Below are 20,443 nucleotides of genomic sequence, written 5' to 3'. Positions count from 1 at the left end.
AGGAGATTCAGGGGGGATATGATCACCATGTATAATACATAAGGGGGATATGATCTCCATGTATAATACATAAGGGGGGATATGATCTCCATGTATAGTACATAAGGGGGATATGATCTCCATGTATAATAAATAAGAGGGATATGATCTCCATGTATAATACAGAAGGGGGGGTATGATCTCCATATATAATACATAAGGGGGGATATGATCTCCATGTATAATTCATAAGGGGGGATATGATCTCTATGTATCATACATAAGGGGGGATATGATCTCCATGTATATTACATAAGGGGGGGTATGATCTCCATGTATAATACATAAGGGGGGATATGATCTCCATGTATAATACATAAGAGGGGATATGATCTCCATGTATAATACATAAGGGGGGATATGATCTCCATTTATAATACATAAGGGGGGATATGATCTCCATTTATAATACATAAGGGGGGATATGATCTCCATGTATAATACATAAGAGGGGATATGATCTCCATGTATAATACATAAGGAGAGGATATGATCTCCATGTATAATACATAAGGGGGGGATATGATCACCATGTATAGTACATAAGGGGGGATATGATCTCCATGTATAATACATAAGGGGGATATGATCTCCATGTATAATAAATAAGAGGGATATGATCTCCATGTATAATACAGAAGGGGGGGTATGATCCCCATGTATAATACATAAGGGGGGATATGATCTCCATGTATAATTCATAAGGGGGGATATGATCTCCATGTATAATACATAAGGGGGATATGATCTCCATGTATAATACATAAGGGGGGATATGATCTCCATGTATAGTACATAAGGGGGGATATGATCTCCATGTATAATACATAAGGGGGATATGATCTCCATGTATAATACATAAGGGGGGATATGATCTCCATGTATAATACATAAGGGGGGGTATGATCTCCATGTATAATACATAAGGGGGGATATGATCTCCATGTATAATACATAAGGGGGGATATGATCTCCATGTATAATTCATAAGGGGGGATATGATCTCCATATATAATACATAAGGGGGGATATGATCACCATGTATAATACATAAGGGGGGATATGATCTCCATGTATAATATATAAGGGGGGATATGATCTCCATGTATAATACATAAGGGGGATATGATCACCATGTATAATACATAAGGGGGGATATGATCTCCATGTATAATACATAAGGGGGGATATGATCTCCATGTATAATACATAAGGGGGGATATGATCTCCATGTATAATACATAAGGGGGATATGATCACCATGTATAATACATAAGGGGGGATATGATCTCCATGTATAATACATAAGAGGGGATATGATCTCCATGTATAATACATAAGGGGGGATGTGATCACCATGTATAATATATAAGGAGGGGATATGATCTCCATGTATAATACATAAGGGGGATATGATCTCTATGTATCATACATAAGGGGGGATATGATCTCCATGTATAATACATAAGAGGGGATATGATCTCCATGTATAATACATAAGGGGGGATGTGATCACCATGTATAATATATAAGGAGGGGATATGATCTCCATGTATAATACATAAGGGGGGATATGATCTCCATGTATAATACATAAGGGGGGATATGATCACCATGTATAATAAATAAGAGGGATATGATCTCCATGTATAATACATAAGGGGGGATATGATCTCCTTGTATAATACATAAGGGGGGATATGATCTCCATATATAATTCATAAGGGGGGATATGATCTCTATGTATCATACATAAGAGGGGATATGATCTCCATGTATATTACATAAGGGGGGATATGATCTCCATTTATAATACATAAAGGGGGATATGATCTCCATGTATAATACATAAGAGGGGATATGATCTCCATATATAATACATAAGGGGGGATGTGATCTCCATGTATAATACATAAGGGGGATATGATCTCCATGTATAATACATAAGGGGGATATGATCTCCATGTATAATACATAAGGGGGGGGATATGATCTCCATGTATAATACATAAGGGGGGATATGATCTCCATGTATAATACATAAGGGGGGATATGATCTCCATGTATAATACATAAGGGGGGATATGATCTCCATGTATAACACATAAGGGGGGATATGATCACCATGTATAATACATAAGGGGGGGATATGATCACCATGTATAATACATAAGGGGGATATGATCTCCATGTATAATACATAAGGGGGGGGATATGATCTCCATGTATAATACATAAGGGGGATATGATCTCCATGTATACATAATGGGGGATATGATCTCCATGTATAATACATAAGGGGGGATATGATCTCCATGTATAATACATAAGGGGGGATATGATCTCCATGTATAACACATAAGGGGGGATATGATCACCATGTATAATACATAAGGGGGGGATATGATCACCATGTATAATACATAAGGGGGGATATGATCTCCATGTATAATACATAAGGGGGGGGGGGGATATGATCTCCATGTATAATACATAAGGGGGATATGATCTCCATGTATAATACATAATGGGGGATATGATCTCCATGTATAATACATAAGGGGGATATGATCTCCATGTATAATACATAAGGGGGGATATGATCTCCATGTATAATACATAAGGGGGGATATGATCTCCATGTATAATACATAAGGGGGACATGATCTCCATGTATAATACATAAGGAGGGGATATGATCTCCATGTATAATACATAAGGGGGGATATGATCTCCATGTATAATACATAAGGGGGGATATGATCTCCATGTATAATACATAAGGGGGGATATGATCTCCATGTATAGTACATAAGGGGGATATGATCACCATGTATAATAAATATGAGGGATATGATCTCCATGTATAATACATAAGGGGGGGTATGATATCCATGTACAATACATAAGGGGGGGTATGATCTCCATGTATAATACATAAGGGGGATATGATCTCCTTGTATAATACATAAGGGGGATATGATCTCCATGTATAATTCATAAGGGGGGATATGATCTCTATGTATCATACATAAGGGGGGATATGATCTCCATGTATATTACATAAGGGGGGATATGATCACCATGTATAATACATAAGGGGGGATATGATCTCCATGTATAATACATAAGGGGGGATATGATCTCCATGTATAATACATAAGGGGGGATATGATCTCCATGTATAATACATAAGGGGGGATATGATCTCCATGTATAATACATAAGGGGGGATATGATCTCCATGTATAACACATAAGGGGGGATATGATCACCATGTATAATACATAAGAGGGGGATATGATCACCATGTATAATACATAAGGGGGGATATGATCACCATGTATAATACATAAGGGGGGGGGGATATGATCTCCATGTATAATACATAAGGGGGGATATGATCTCCATGTATAATACATAAGGGGGGATATGATCTCCATGTATAATACATAAGGGGGATATGATCTCCATGTATAATACATAAGGGGGGGATATGATCTCCATGTATAATACATAAGGGGGATATGATCTCCATGTATAATACATAAGGGGGGATATGATCTCCATGTATAATACATAAGGGGGGATATGATCTCCATGTATAAATACATAAGGGGGGATATGATCTCCATGTATAATACATAAGGGGGGATATGATCTCCATGTATAAGTACATCAGTGGTTCATATAGTGAACTCGGTGTAGAGTTATTCCCCCTGAGGTCATCACAGAGGACAAGGGGGCGCTCTTTACGTCTGGAGGAAAATAAATTTATTCTCCAAATACGGATAGATTTCTTCACAGTGAGAGCTGTGAAAATGTGGAATAGACTCCCTCAAGAGTTGGTTCTGGCCAGCTCAGTGGATTGCTTTAAAATAGTCCTGGATTCTTTCTTGGATACACAGAATATAATTGGATATAACAATTATAGGTAAAGTTGATCCAGGGAATATCTGATTGCCTCTCGGGGGATTAGGGAGGATTTTTTCCCTGCAGGAGCAAATTGGATCATGCTTTGCAGAGTTTTTTTGCCTTCCTCTGGATCAACTGTGGGTTTAGGATTATAACTTTTTTTTTTAATGGTTGAACTGGATGGACTTTTGTCTTTTTTTCAGCCAGACTTTGTAACTATGTAAGTAAACCACTCTGAAGGGCTAATTACCTGGCTGTTAGGCCAAGCCTCGGTAACAAGTATGAGTGAGTAACAAGTATGCAGACTGGTAAAGGCAGAAGGCCTCTTGTACTGGATTATTTCAGCCAGAATGTCATCTTTTAGGAATCTAAGATGGAAGTGCCATGCCAGGAGTTAATCGTCCATGTATAAAATTTCTAAGAGACTTTATCACAGAGCAAACATGTTTCAGGGCTCAGAAAACACCCCCTTCATCAGGACTTGCAGTAAGATGATAGGTACTGGACTAGATGTAAAATATACGGTTGTTACATCAGGCAGATTTTAATGCACAGTATTTGGGAATCTAAGACTGAAGCACCATACTGGGAGTTAATGTTTCAGAAAGAAATTTATTGGAGATTTTATCACAGAGTCAACAAGTTTTGGGGGTCAGAAAACACCCTCGTCATCAGGGCTTGCAGTAAGATGAGAAATAATAGACTTGATGTAAAGTATATGTTGGGTAAACCAGGCAGATATTAGTGCACAGTATTTGGGAATCGAAAATTGAAGCACCATACTGGAAGTTAATCTTTCAGAAATAAATCTATTGGAGATTTTATCACAGAGCCAACAAGTTTCGGGGGTCAGAAAACACCCTCTTCATCAGGGCTGCAGTAGGATGATAAATACTAGACTGGATGTAAAGTATATGTTGGGTAAACCAGGCAGATATTAATGCACAGTATTTGTGAATCGAAGATTGAAGCATTATATTGGGAATTAATCTTTCAGAAATAAATCTAATGGAGATTTTATCACAGAGCCAACAAGTTTTAGGGGTCAGAAAACACCCTCTTCATCAGGGTTTGCGGCAGGATGAGAAATGCTAGACTGGATGTAAAGTATATGGTGGGTAAACCAGGCAGATATTAATGCACAGCATTTGGGAATCTAAGACTAAAGCACCATACTGGGAGTTAATCTTTCAGAAATACATTTATTGGAGATTTTATCACAGAGCCAACAAGTTTCGGGGGTCAGAAAACACCCTCTTCATCAGGGCTTGTGGTAGGATGATAAATACTAGACTGGATGTAAAGTATATGGTGGGTAAACCAGGCAGATATTAGTGCATAGCAGGGGTGGGCTGACAACTCATGGGGCCCCCAGGCAATAAGACATCATGGGGCACCCTGTGTCCCCGCCCACACTCAAGTCACACCCACACAAAGCCCCACCTACATATTGCTTTGCCCACATTGCGTACGTTTGTCACAGACTTTCTCTATACTATGTTCACTGTAAATGTTTAGTATAGAAAATTAAAAAAAAAAACTTACTTTAAAGAAAGCGCACCAATGAAGGTTTTAATGAATGAACACTATATAACAGGTGCGACAAATGTCATCTTAGCTGAAGATTTTAACCACTTGCCTACTGGGAACTTCTACCCCCTTCCTGCCCAGGCCAATTTTCAGCTTTCAGCGCTGTTGCACTTTGAATGACAATTGCGCGGTCATGCAACATTGTACCCATATGAAATTTTATCTTTCTTTTTCACAAAAATAGAGCTTTTTTTTGGTAGTGTTTAATCGCCGCTGGGTGTTTGATTTTTTGCGCTATAAACAAAAAAAGAGCAAAAAAAAAATTTTTCTTTGTTTCTATTATAAAATTTTGCAAACAGGTAATTTTTCTGGTTCACTGAATGTGCGTTGATGAGGCTGCACTGATAGTCAGCACTGATGGGTACTGATGAGGTAGAACAGATAGGCAGCACTGATGGGCACTGATAGGAGGCACTGATAGGCGGCATTGATAGGCAGCACTGATGATGTTGCACTGATAGGCAGCACCGCTGGGCACTGGTGGGCAGGACTGATAGGCAGCACTGATGGGCACTGATGGGTAGCTCTGCTGGGCAGCACTGATGTTTGGCACTGTTGAGCAGCACTGATGGGTGGCACTGATGGGCACAAGTGGGTGGCACTGCAGGGCACAGGTGGGTGGCACTGATGGGTACAGGTGGGTCAGAAAACACCCCCTTCATCAGGAATTTGGTCAGAAAACACCCCCTTCATTACGACTTGAGTCATAAAACACCCCCTTCATCAGGACTTTGGTCAGAAAACACCCCCTTCATTAGGACTTGGGTCAGAAAACACCCCCTTCATCAGTACTTGGGTCAGAAAACACCCCCTTCATTGGAACTTGGGTCAGAAAACACCCCCTTCATCGGGACTTTGGTCAGAAAACATCCCCTTCATTGGGACTTGGGTCAGAAAACACCCTTTTCATCAGGACGTGAGTCAGAAAACACCCCCTTCATTGGGACTTGGGTCAGAAAACACCTACTTCATTGGGACTTGGATCAGAAAACACCCCCTTCATTGGGATTTGGGTCAGAAAACACCTTCTTCTTTGGGACTTGGGTCAGAAAACACCCCCTTCATCAGGACTTGGGTCAGAAAACACCCCCTTCATCGGAACTTGGGTCAGAAAACACGCCCTTCATCGGAACTTGGGTCAGAAAACACCCCCTTCATTGGGACGTGGGTCAGGAAACACCCCCTTCATTGGGACTTGGGTCAGAAAACACCCACTTCATTGGGACTTGGGTCAGAAAACACCCCCTTCATCAGGATTTGCAGTAGAATGATAAATACTAGACTAGATGTATGGTATATTGTGGGTAAACCAGGCAGATATTATTGCACAGTATTTAGGAATCTAAGACTGAAGCAGCATACCAGAGTTATTCATTCAGGAAATAACTTTATTGGAGACTTTATTACAGAACCAATGAGTTTTGGGGGTCAGAAAATAAACCCTTCACCAGGACTAGCAGTAGGATGATAAATGCTAGACTAGATTTAAAGTATATGGTGGTCAAAACAGGCAGATTTTATTACACGGCATTTAGGAATCTAAGATTGAAGCACCATACTGAGAGTTAATCTTTCAGAAACACATTTACCGGAGACTTTAACACATTTCGGGGTCAGAAAACACCCCCTTCATCAGAGCTTGCAGTAAGAGGAGAAGTAGTAATTGGATGTAAACTTAGCGATAGTTAAACTAGGCGGATATTAAGACATAGAGTCTGTCATCGCCAGGGGCAGACTGACAACTCATGGGGCCCCCGGGCAATAGGGGACCATGGGGCCCCTGTGTCCTTGCCCAAACTCAAAAAAGCCTATGAAAAAGGTACCAAGGGCATCTCGTGGGGCCCCCTACTGACCCTGGGCCCTCGGGCAGTGCCCGAGTTTCCAAATGGTCAGTCCGCCCCTGGTCATTGCTCTCCGAAATCACAGTGCTTGCTCTGGAAATGCCTACATCTCCAGAGAGACAATGCCATCTTTATTCAGGCATCTTTCAGGTTCAGTATCTACGTTTTGGACTGAGTTGCCAACTATGAAGAATTAATCAGCTAAATCTTGGCTCCTGTGTTCACTAATGTCTGACACAGATTGGAAAAATTGCACCACACCACTGCTAAGAGATCCAGATACAACTGTATCCCAATAAAAATGTCAGAAAGGTGGTGACGCATTTCTACACTCTTCTACACCCTCAAAGGATCTCCATGGTCTACTTGGGTTGTAGTGTAATGAACAAAAATGGAAATTGCGCCACACCACTGCTAAGAGGTCCAGATACAACATTATTCCAATAAAAGTGAGGAAGACAATCCTAAGAGTGTCCAATACATTTCAGGGGTCCAAGAGTGCCCCCTTAATTGAAAACAATGTGAATGGACTAGAAGTCAACTGGACCTTTAATGTTATTTCTTCCAGTGTATTTGAAAGCTCAGACCATGTAAGCAGCTGGTTTGGCAGCAGTGGACTGCCCAGCCACACACCCGTACCACCTCCCTACTGTAGAATCCCAACTTTCTAAGCTCCAGTGTCAAGTGGTGTCAGAGTTTAGGAGGGGGTTGGTGCAATGTTACCCCTTCCCCCAAGTGACAGTGTTTGCACCTAATAATTGGCCATTCAGGCCCTAACTCTGGTTAACACAAGTTATGTATTGAATGAGGAAGGGGGGGGGATCGTACACAGCCTTTTGTGTGGGGATGGGCAGTCACACTGATTTTAATGGAGGGTTTTACCTCCAGGGTTCTTTGTGTCTTGACTTCCACTTTAAGCTCCATTTCTTTATAGAACCATGTGTAGTCCTCTTTTGGAGGTTTATGAGGAATGAGCCTCCCCAAACAGGATATTGCGCTAAACCTGTAGGTAATTAAGAGAACCAAGAACCTTCACTAAGTGGAGGAGTCAGATTGATAAAGTTGGCAGTGCCTCCACTGAGGACAGGGCCTCTGTGGACAGAGGGGATTCCCTCCCTGTGAAATTACCCAATAATTTAAACAAAGTAATTGGGAGCAGAAGAACTACTGCAACCAGTATATATCATTAACCATAAGTATATAGATGCACAGGAGTATAGAAGCAAAAGGATATGATAGGAGTCCTGATTTAATTGTGCACATATACCTGGGTATATATAGTTTATTATACAGATACCTCCAGATGAATGTTGCAGCAAAGTCCCCTTGAAGGGCCTCCTGAGGATGCTGTGGCATGTGCCTTTGTGCTGGAGACCTGAAAACAAGATCTATGGTGATGAGGAAACCCTTCATCTGTTATCCAACCAGCCTGGAACGTAGTCCTAGTTATCTTGCATTGCATAATTGTCTTTTTTGATCTGATATTAGTAGCATAGACAGGGCATATGGCTGAGACCTTCTCTCTCTGTCCACTTCTTCCTTCCAGGATCTTTTCTCAACAACCCCAGAATCAGGATGTGACATACATAATTATACATTACAGTGTGATACTAGCAGCTGACAAATGTTATATCATGGAATGGTATTTGCAGCACTGCCTAGGGCAGCAGTAGAAAATGTAAATAAAACTGTAATGGCTTTTGGGTTGATTTTATATACAGTATATATTTTATTTTTTTACACGTTTAATGATGTTTTATATCTATTGTTTTTACTGTATGTATGCTTTATTTTACAAATTTGCATTTATTATTTGATGAGGTTATCAAAGTTTGGATTCACACATGTGTGGTGCTGATTGAAGATCAGGCTTTACAGCTAATTAATACAGTAGTTTTTCAGAGGTTCAGGTCAGGTTTACATAAGGTCCGGATTTTATCCTGTTCACAAATGATGACATGTGTGGCTTAGAAACGGTTCCCATAGAAGTCAATAGTCTGTAATCCGCACCTGAACCGGACCACACTGCTCAGAAATCGGACAAGACTCTTTTTCAATCTGCACTGAATCCACACTGCCAGTGCACTGGACATATGTGAACAGGCACCATAGGAAGCAATGTTATTTCACATGTCATACGGACTGGATACGGTTCAAACCGCACCCAATTGGCATATATGTGAACCGGCACTAAAGAGGCAGCACAACAGAAGCCTGCCTGCCTTGAGACTGCCTTTCTCTCATTGAATGCTCAGATGGAGTCATCCCATAGGAAACAGATCACTCCTCCGACACATATATACATTTCACATTGAGATATGGAGCTCTGTCAACCAAAAGCTTTGAACAACAACTGGAGGAGATCGAGGAAAACATATGAAAAGGAGCTGCCGGCCAAAAAAAAAATAGAACACATTTTTAAAAAACTATTTTTAGTGCTAACCATAATGAATAAAGAAAGAAAATAGGTGCAAAACAAATATACAGTTGTTTGTATATACATAATGGTAAATAGAAGTCTGGAAAATGTCAAATGTTTGTAGTAGTTACCCGTTCCCTCGTTGCAGGTTGGCGGAAGGACTATGCTGCCCATTCGCTGGATGCCACCTGAGAGCATCTTGTACCGTAAATTCACCACAGAAAGTGACATCTGGAGTTTTGGCGTGGTCCTCTGGGAGATCTTTACATACGGCAAGCAGCCCTGGTACCAACTTTCCAATACAGAGGTAAGTTTGTGTTCTACCAGGGTGAGGTCGAGGTTCCAGCCAGAACTGTTTTGTATTGTGTATGGATGGAATAAAACATGCCAGGTTTTTGCTGCTGAATGTGGGCCCCATGACGAGATTTCTCCTGCTTCCTGTTCTGCTCACCACCATCACTGAAACATGAAAGGAGTGGAAATCTTTTACTGCAGAACAAATCCAGTAATAAAAACTTGACATCCAAAAAGTGCTGGCCTCAGAAACCTTCTAGATCCACAACAGAGACCAAAAATGGACTGGGGATTCTCCAGAACCTCATCAACCTACCTCATTATCCTTTCCTTTGGTTCTCTCTTTAGGTTTTGGATGGTGAAGAGTAGGGAGGCAAAGAGCTTGATGATTTAAATTCTTAAAGCAGACCTTGTATAAAAATTAAAGGTACTCCAATTTAGTTGAGGTCCACCCCCATGTAAAAAAAATGGAGAAAAGTTAAAAAAAAAAACAACATAGGTGGTTTACCAGCCAGGATGTAAGTTCTGTAACCTTTTTGTTTTTTCTTTTCATTTTTTTACCCTAGTGTTTTTATATTGGTGGTGGGCCTCTACTAAACGGTGGTACCTTGCATTTTGATGCTTTAGGAATTGAAACAATTTGCCTGTCTACTCTTACCATAGAGAACCTAAATAGGGGACCAAAGTATGCTGTGACAAGCAGGGTCCCTCTGACCAGGGGCGGACTGACCATTTGGAAACTCGGGCCCTGCCCAAGGGCCCAGGGTCAGTAGGGGGCCCCATGAGATGCCCGCGGTACCTTTTTCCTAGGCTTTTTTGAGTTTGGGCAAGGACACAGGGGCCCCATGATCCCCTATTTCCCGGGGGCCCCATGAGTTGTCAGTCCGCCCCTGCCTCTGACCCTCTTGTTTTGGAAAGTGCTGTGCAACTGTTGTTGCTTTCAAGATCCTTTATACCAGGGGTGTCAAACTCAATTTAATCGTGGCCATGTCACCATTATGGTCACCCTCAAAGGGCTGGTTGTAAGACTAGATGTCCAGAGCCCCTCACCCCTCAAAATTCCTCTGCCCTCCCTTACATCACAGTGCACCCACCTTACCTTGTACTGCTGCTGGAAAGAAAATGGCGGTGGAGCTCGGAAGAAAGGATCTGGAGGAGAACCAGAGAAGGACAAGAGTCTTCTGAATGCTGAGACCAGGGGAGGCAGAGACGAGAGGTGTTGCGGCTGCACAGAGAGGCCCAGCATGATCTATAGGAGTTCTGTTCTCCTCTCTGCTGTCTACTGCTGAGATGGGTTGGAGGGCAGAATCGAGCCTCATCGTGGCTGCACAGTGAAGCACAGAATCTGGAGGAGTTCTGCTATCTTTTCTGTTGCCAACTGCTGAGACAAGGTGGGGGCTGAGATGAGGGAGGTGCCGCAGGAGAGGTGTGAGGGCCACATGAAGTAGCCTGGTGGGGTGGATTTGGCCCATGGGCCTTGTGTTTGACACGTGCTTTATAATAATAATAATAATAATTGGAAAGACAATGTGATAAGTTGGAGAGGCTTTGGAAGTCCGATTTAACTTCAACTGCAGTTCAGATAGAGACTCTTTAATGGACCATAAAATCTAACACAAATCTGTTCCTGCACAGAAATAAAAATATTTTCAAATACATCAGCTTTAGATGCATGTTATCCACCATCCTTGATGGCACCAAAATGTCAACTGACACTATACCACCTTTATTTTTAATATGTTCTGTTGATAGTTTCCTAAAATGTTTTATTAACATTACTAAAACCCTTTTACATAAACCAGCCAACCAACCATTTGTGTTTATTAGCCCTATAGGGGAAAACGGAGGACTTAATAAAATGAAAACCAACAGCCAATTGAGCTCCAGGTTGTATCGAATGCAGTTTTAGGAACCATGTACATGAGTACACATCCGTATCCCTTAAAGACTCCAATGATGGAAACCATACCTTCCTGCCGACTGCCAAGAAAGCTTTCTCAATAAATAAGAAATGGTTTGATTTAAAAAAAATTTCCAATGCACATTGAAGATAATTGAATTTTGCTGCCCTGCGGGTCCTGTAAGCGACCTTCTCAGGAATCGGAGAAGATAATGAACTTAGGAGACACCCAGATAATAGGTTCTTTACTCCATCATGAAGGATCCGGTTACTGCCAGCCTGGGGCGTCTTGGCAGGGGCCGAAGGGAAATTTGCAAACACAACATTATTTATTTTTGACAACTAATTTTATTTACAGGTACTTGAATCCGTTAATTGCACTTAGCGATAACCTGTTCATGTCCAAGAGCTGGACACTCAGGAGAAAGGGCCATTGACATGTGAATACTACAGTCAATTCTGATCTTAAAGGGTCTCTTTTACCCCAAATTAATATTCAAGCTTTGAGTAGATTCTACTAGGTTGAATTTGATGCCAGTTCCTTACAGCTCTTCATAATTCTGCACCTAAATTTCCAGAGGTGAGTACCTCTCGAAAGAAGTTTAGCCATCCATTATGAACTTTTCCTTTAGTTTATGTTAAAGGTAGTACAGCAGGAGGGATTGAATCCGTGGCAGTGGTAGTGGTCCTCCCCGGACCTCCTGCTCTCTAGCTTCCTTGTCACCTCCTCCTATGCCAGCTTCAAGGAATTCTCCAGGGCCTCCCTCATCCTCTGGAACTTTATAATCAATTTGTCTGGTTAATTCCTTCTCTGTCCTCCTTAAGGTGATTCCTGAAAACTCATCTCTTTAGGGAAACTTATCCTGCCTTAACCTAACAACTGAACTTTTAATCTCTCCATCAACTCGTACCCAGGGGCGGACTGACCGTTCGAGCACTCGGTCACTGCCCGAGGGCCCAGGGTTAGTAGGGGGCCCTATGAAATGCCCCTGGTACCTTTTATAGGCTTTCTTTGGGTGTACTTTGAGTGTGGGTAAGGACACAGGGGCCCCATGGTCCCCTATTGTCTGGGGGCCCCATGAGTTGTCAGTCCACCCCTACTCGTACCCCCACAGTTATTACCTTTTATCCCTTGCCTCTCCTTTTTTAGATTGTAAGCTAACACAATTAAGTCCTTCCTGCTCATCTTATATTGAATTGTTTTGTAACTGTACCATCACAGAGTATACCTTTTATTTTGCCCTATCTTCTATCCATATTTTTTGAACAATTTATTTTCCTTTAAACACCCTTTTTTTCTGAGTAAATGTATTTTTGTTGGCCGAGCAAAACTAATACAGTATGAACAATAAAACTCAAAAGGGCTTGGTCTTCAAAAATGTACCAAGAGAACCATCGTTGATGAAATGTTTAAAGATAGTTTAGACTCAAACCACTTACTTTATGAGGATATCACCTTTTATCTTTGCTAGCCTAAACATTTTTTTCTTTTTGTAGGCTATTGAATGCATCACCCAAGGGCGAGAACTGGAAAGACCTAGGACATGCCCCACTGAGATATATAACATCATGCAAGGTTGCTGGCAGCGAGAACCCCAGCAGAGGCTCAACATTAAGGAGATCCACAGTAAGCTACAAGCTCTTGTGAAAGCACCACCAGTTTACTTGGATATCCTACAATAAAACTGAGGACAAAAGAAATGAGGACCAAACCACTAGGAGCAAAAGCTTGAACCCTACAAAATCATTTATTCTGGAAGCAGCTTTGCTAACATTTTAAGTCCATGTACTAAGTCCTTCTACCGAAGGTCTATCCCTGATGAGGCCTGGACAGAATGTCTTCAAGAAGTCTTCTACAGTTTAGGAAGTCCTGGGGCTGAATCAAGAATGCACTTGGGATACACTTGTCATAATGTCTTAACTGTGCAGAAACATAGACACACGTCTTTATGGATCTTGTCACTACTTTAATGAGTCCTGTCAGCTACGTCAAAACTAGGTATTTCTATAACTCTCCAAGCTATTGCAGTGTTCACTACAAAATCCACGCATTATGAGTACAGAACCCGAATAGCTCAACGCCAACAAATATACAAAGAAGGAACCATTCGCACAATACTCAACCACTCTAAAACGCCATATTAAATGACAGGTGTGTTGTCTTACAGTGCTACTAGTACAAGTTCCAGAAACTGCAAGGTGGGAATACAATCCGACAGACTAAACCTTTCAGCCTTATAGCTGCGAGATATGCAAAAGTTATCCATCAACTCTTCATCTGTCTACTAACCTAGTGTACAAAAATTAGACGTGAAAGAGGACTTTAATGGTCAACTGTCTGTTATTGATAGACTTTGAGAGTTTTCAAAAGCATGCTGTGTAATATTATTGACACCCAGTAGCCTTTATGCCAATAAACTGGAACCAGTAACTCTGGACTGACTGTGCAACATGGCGCCCAGGTGTTTTGAACATTTCTATTATGCGGCTTGCTGTTTGTCTGCTGGTACATGGAAACATACCAAACAAAACTGTACGTATTTAGCCACACCAGTTTATTTTATCATGATTTATCCCGGTAATACAGAAATACATTTAACTCTGGTTACATTTAAAGAATGTGGCATTTTACTAAAATGCTTTGTTTAGTCATAAAGGTTAATAAATACAAGAAATCATCTGGGTTAAATAAATTATAAAACATAAATATGGCACACATAGCTTTAAGTTTACAGTGCATTTAATTATCTTATATCAACAAGGCACATGTGAGATAAGAACCCAATCACTGTGTCACCTTAGGTACAACAATGGGTACCTTGTGACTCTGCATCATAGACTTCTTAGGTTCCGCTATAGTTTTATCCCATATTGTGACTCTAGAGAACCAGAATAGTGAGATCTTCTAGTTTAAAAAATGCTGTCAAAGGCCGTGTTAATGCGCAAAATAAACCACTGTCACCCTAGGCACGGCAATGGGTACCTAGTGACTCTGTATCATAAACCTCTTAGGTTTCACTATAGTTTTATCCCATATTTTGGCTTTGGGGAATCAGAATAGTGAGATCTTGTAGGTTCAAGGATGCTGTCAAAGGCTGGGTTAACCCACTGAATACATCACTGTCACTTCCCAGGAACAGGAATGGGTGCCTAGTGACTCTGCATCATAGACCTCTTAGGTTCTGCTACAGTTTTATCCCATATTGTAGCTCTGGAGAGCCAGAATAGTGAGATCTTCTAGGTTAAAGGATGCTGTCAAAGGCTGGGTTAACCCACTGATTAAATCACTGTCACTTCCCAGGATTTTCTAGTTTAAAAAGGCCGTGTTAGTGCGCAGAATAAATCCCTGTCACCCTAGGCACAGCAATGGGTACCTAGTGACTCTGTATCATAGACTTCTTAGGTTCCACTATAGTCTCATCCCATATTGTGGCTCTGGGGAACCAGAATAGTGAGATCTTCTAGTTTAAAAAATGTGGTCAAAGGTCGTGTTAGTGCGCAGAATAAGCCACTGTCACCCTAGGCACAGCAATGGGTACCTAGTGACTCTGCATCATAGACTTCTTAAGTTCCGCTATAGTTTTATCCCATATTGTGGCTCTAGGGAACCAGAATAGTGAGATCTAGTTTAAAAAATGCTGTCAAAGGCCGGGTTAATGCGCAAATCAAATCACTGTCACCCTAGGCACGCAATGGGTACCTACTGACTCTGTATCATAAACCTCTTAGGTTTAGCTATAGTTTTATCCCATATTTTGGCTTTGGGGAATCAGAATAGTGAGATCTTCTAGGTTCAAGGATGCTGTCAAAGGCCGGGTTAACCCACTGAATAAATCACTGTCATTTCCCAGGAATGGCAATGGGTGCCTCTTAGGTTCTGCTACAGTGTTATCCCATATTGTAGCTCTGGAGAGCCAGGATAGTGAGATCTTCTAGGTAAAGGATGCTGACAAAGGTCAGGTTAATGAACAGAATAAATCACTGTCACTTCCTAGGAATGGCAATGGGTGCCTGTTGACTCTACATCATAGACCTCTTAGGTTCTGCTACAGTGTTATCCCATATTGTAGCTCTGGAGAGCCAGGATAGTGAGATCTTCTAGGTAAAGGATGCTGACAAAGGTCAGGTTAATGAACAGAATAAATCACTGTCACTTCCTAGGAACTTCAATGGGTGCCTGTTGACTCTACATCATAGACCTCTTAGGTTCTGCTATAGTTTTATCCAATACGGAACCAGAATCGTGAGATCTCCTAGGTTAAAGGATACTGCCAAAGGTTGGGTTTACCTAGTCAATGAAAACAAGATTCTCAAAGCATGATTAGTGTACACAAAAGTGTAACAATAAAAAAATACTTTATTGGAAGAATTCCACAAAGTCATGCACAATATCATTGTGGAATTAGAATGCCTAAGAGGTCTACAACATCAGAAAAGCTGCAAGCAGAGAAAACCTTTGATGTACTACAAAGAGTACTTTTTCATGGAAACATAAGATCCTACGTTCTAATTAAACTCTACGGCTTTGGGAACCAATGTAAACCCATATTCTAAGTTTAGGTGGGTATGGATAGCTCAAGACTTTGGTTTAACAATTGTTTTCTGGAATTGGGTACTCAAAGCATGATTATCACATGAAATGGGTATTATCAAGTTTCTTAAAAATAGATAATTCTCTTTTTTGGGGCACAGTGATGAGTTTGATTAATGGAAGCAAAAAAAATTCCAACTTTTGGTTACATTTGATACGATATAATGATGTTGGGTAAAACAACCGTATTTATGTTCTACAAATGGATACTCAAAGTGTGTAGGGTACACATAGAGGTGGTGACAGGATAAGCATTACATATACCTGAGTATTCCTACCCCAAACTGCTGCCTACCCTAAATTGCTGAAAGCTGAAGAATACCAGAAAACCATAACAGCGAGTAACTGAACTGTGTATTTTCCTTCAAGCAGTGCAATCTGTGTGCAAAAACGTATATTCAATTGTATAATGCAAATATGCTATCTCCAAAGGCATGCCAATCATAATCCATCTTGTACATCAAGAGTAAACTTTGCGTATAAATTTATGTTACAGTATGATTGTTAGTATTTATTATTTAATAGAATAACGAATTTCATGAGACACGAACGAGTCCAAAATGGCTGTAAAATTAGACAAAAGGGTGGAAATTTGTTTCCCGTGCCAAAGTTGATATGTAAATAAAAAAAAAAAACTTCTGGTATCACTCTTCTTCCACTTGTACTTATATATCAAAATAGTAATATTATTTAATTAGTCTGTAAGATTTTGGATGTAGATCTGGTACAATCTTCCTGGTTGTCTTGTTATTTTTTATTCTTTTTTTTTTTTTTATGGTCATATATGTCGAAATGGGTAATAATATTTAAATGAGATTGTAAGCTGTCTGGGCAGGAACCTCTTGACACTTTTTAGTCCAGTAACGTCTGTAGCACTTACAGTAACTCTGCCTCTTTGTTGTATATGGTGGTTTCCCAAAAAGTATGTTGTTTTGTAATGCAATGAAAGACCATTGGCGCTCAAAAAACCAAATAAATGAATAAATAAAAGAAAAGATAGCACAAAGATTGTGATGGTTTCTGACTTTCCGAAGTGGGGACATCTACATACTTTCTTTACTCTTTGAGAGTTCTCTTTATATCAAAAATACAACTCACCACTACTATCAAATGGAAAGGGCAGGAGACAAGTCCATCCAGGGCAAAGCAAAAGCAGCTTTTTATTTGCTCCAAGGCCAGTCTGATTGGCACCGTAAACGTAAGGAAATACCTAATGTTTTTTCTTACAGAAGAACATGTGACTAACTCCATTTGATAGCAATGGACCCCTCCAGGCCCCAATGCACCCAGCAGCAGTGATGTCCTATGCTTCCAGGGTAGCAGTCCAAATATCTCAATAAACAGCCACAGAGTGAGTATCTATCATAATACTCTCAAAGGCAGGCACTCATTAGTGCCCTCACACTGACCAATGAGAAGCACTTCTTTCTTCAGAAACACAGTACTGGAAGAAGAAGCCTCAGATACACAGCTTATTGGCGTATTGCTAGATAGGATTTGTTTGTGAGATAAAGGCTTGTTAGAAGCATGGGATGAGTCAGCCTGGGAGTGAGGTAGTGTGTTCACCTCAGGATAGGCTGGGAGGCTGTACAGGTCAGGGTTTCTGGAGCCCTCCCACCCTTTCAGAAACATCTGGCACTTTCTGGAAGAGTAGGGGAGGAGGCCCATATTTGCATGTTTAGGGGAACTTGGCCAATCCCCAGGCAGGAGGCCGGGCATTGTGGCCAAGGGCAACCCTTAAAGCCTCTGCAGCAGGGGAGTCGGGTGGAAGATGGACTGAAGGAAGGTGCTGGAGAGTGGAGCCTGGGAGGGGGCCTTAGGGAGGTTGGCCTACCTACAAGCTGGTTGCTGGACAGAAGAGAAGGAGCCAGCCCAGCTTAAGGCCTGAATGCAGCTGCACCCACCAAGCTAACAGGACAGGGCAATGTGAGTACTTCTACACCCCTTGGGCCAGGTAAAGGGAGAGGACAATCAGGTGCAAGACCCAACTAGTTCTCATCCAGGACTACTTAAGTGGCAGGTCTTGGAATCCCTTGCCCTCAATGCAGCCAGGTGAAGGAGGAAGGATTCATCTGGGGTCTGAGAAGGTACATCAAGGAGATTCAGAGCTCCCTAAGGAGACAGTGCTTTTTTGCTGATCCATGTTTTTGTACAGTGTACAATTTGCTAAGGAGTTTGTCCTCAAATTTGCAGTTCCTTGAGCATCCCATATACCCCTAGACCCCATCCAAGTTATTAACTCCTCGACAAAAACAGCAACAAAAACAGCTCAAGAACTGTATTACTGAACCTGGGTGTGACGATGTGGAAAATATGTGTTGCAGAGCTTAGGGGGACCCAATAAAGTCCCTCAAGGGGGTGAACCCTACATGGGTGAGAACAGTCACGTGGCTGTGCTGACCTATGAGCGTTTGCCCTTGTGAGCCCCATGATGGATCCTCACTCTGGGGATGTGTATTACGTTGCACGATGTACAGACTTCTACACAGGCAGGACTACGCATCACAGCCGATATGTGCATCGGGGTCCAGAGGGGAAGACCAGGGTATTTGGAGTTAGTTTGCTTGGTGAAAAGGTGAACTTACCCCTTAAAATGCTGGTTTGACTTATGTAGGTTAATATATAGTTGACTTATCTTGGAAATATACTGTCTCTTTTATTACAAAAGCATACCTCAGCGGCTGGTTGCTTGATCTACACCTTTCTACACCTCCCCCATGTCTCCTCATTTGACCATTAATGTAAGATATACTACTAATAGCTATTAGAGTTCCATTCGAGCACTCGGGCACTGACCAAGGGCCCAGGGTCAGTAGGGGGCCCCATGAGATGCCCCTGGTACCTTTCATTGGCTTTTTCATAGGCTTTTTTTGGGTATGGGTGAGGACACAGGGGCCCCATGATCCCCTATTGCCCAGGGGCCCCATGAGTTGTCAGTCCGCCCCTGGCCATGGCTGTGCTCCCATAGTATATACCTACAGTACACAATATAGGAGATCACATGACATATGTTTAGTAATTATTGTACAGAAAGTATACCATCAGATTGTATTTTGCATGGTCAGTTTAAAATGGAACTTTTTTATTGCAGAATAGACATACTGCGCTTCATTCACAATTTTTTTTTGGTTTTGCAATTCACTAACAAGTGCTACTAAAATACTGTATGAACTATTTTATGAAGTGATGCAGTATTTTAGCAGTGAAAGCTAGCAGTATGTTAATGGGGGCGGTAGCCACTGTCCTTCACAACCAGTAAATAGCTGGTTGTTAAGGAGAGGATGGCCGCTGCGTCCTTAACAACCATGACTCGTCTGCTGCCGGTGCCCTGTTGACAGCAGAATGTAAACAATTGTCAGCATGAAAAAATTAAAAACAAAAACGACATGCACCTTTCTTTGGTAATGAGTAGGGGTACTATATACCCCATACTCATTCACATTGGGAGGCTGGATCTGGGAGCCCCCTTGTTGAAGGGGGCTTCCAGATTCCGATGAGTCACCCACCCCCGCACCCCCACAACTACTGGGCCAGAATTGTGAGAAAGAGGCCATTGTTCCCATCAACCTGGGGACAAGGTGCTTTTGGGAGGGGAGCTCCCTTCCCCCACAGCAACCCCCCTACGTTGAGGGTATGTGGCCTGGTATGGTTTACGAGGAGCGGGGCCCCCTTTTCTTGGCCTGTTGGGCTGCATGCTCGAAAGAGGGTCTGGTACTAATGTTGGGGGGGACCCCATGCCATTTTTTTAAAATGTTGGCACGGGGTTCCCCTCAAAATCCATACCATGGTCTGGTACGGATTGGGGGGACCCCAACATTAATTTTTTAAATTCTTTTTAATGCCGGCACTTCTTT

The 20,443-nt window shown here is 41.6% G+C and overlaps 1 protein-coding gene across 1 annotated transcript in view; it reads left to right on the top strand.

Moving 5' to 3' along the window:
• NTRK1 (neurotrophic receptor tyrosine kinase 1) overlaps positions 1–17,595 on the top strand; it is a 158,360-nt gene extending 140,765 nt beyond the window's left edge. The window contains exons 16-17 of the mRNA XM_089656895.1: positions 9,953–10,111; positions 13,496–17,595. Coding sequence (XP_089513021.1) covers positions 9,953–10,111; positions 13,496–13,681 — 345 coding nt within the window. The 3' untranslated portion in view covers positions 13,682–17,595. The remainder of the gene's footprint in view (positions 1–9,952; positions 10,112–13,495) is intronic.
• The last annotated feature ends 2,848 nt before the right edge of the window (positions 17,596–20,443 follow it).

The sequence above is a fragment of the Staurois parvus genome, unplaced genomic scaffold (genome assembly GCF_062004578.1).
Source record: "Staurois parvus isolate SC_StPar_1 unplaced genomic scaffold, SC_StPar_1.0 ptg000948l, whole genome shotgun sequence".
NCBI classification, from domain to species: domain Eukaryota; kingdom Metazoa; phylum Chordata; class Amphibia; order Anura; family Ranidae; genus Staurois; species Staurois parvus.
This window is presented reverse-complemented; position numbering and strand designations above follow the sequence as displayed.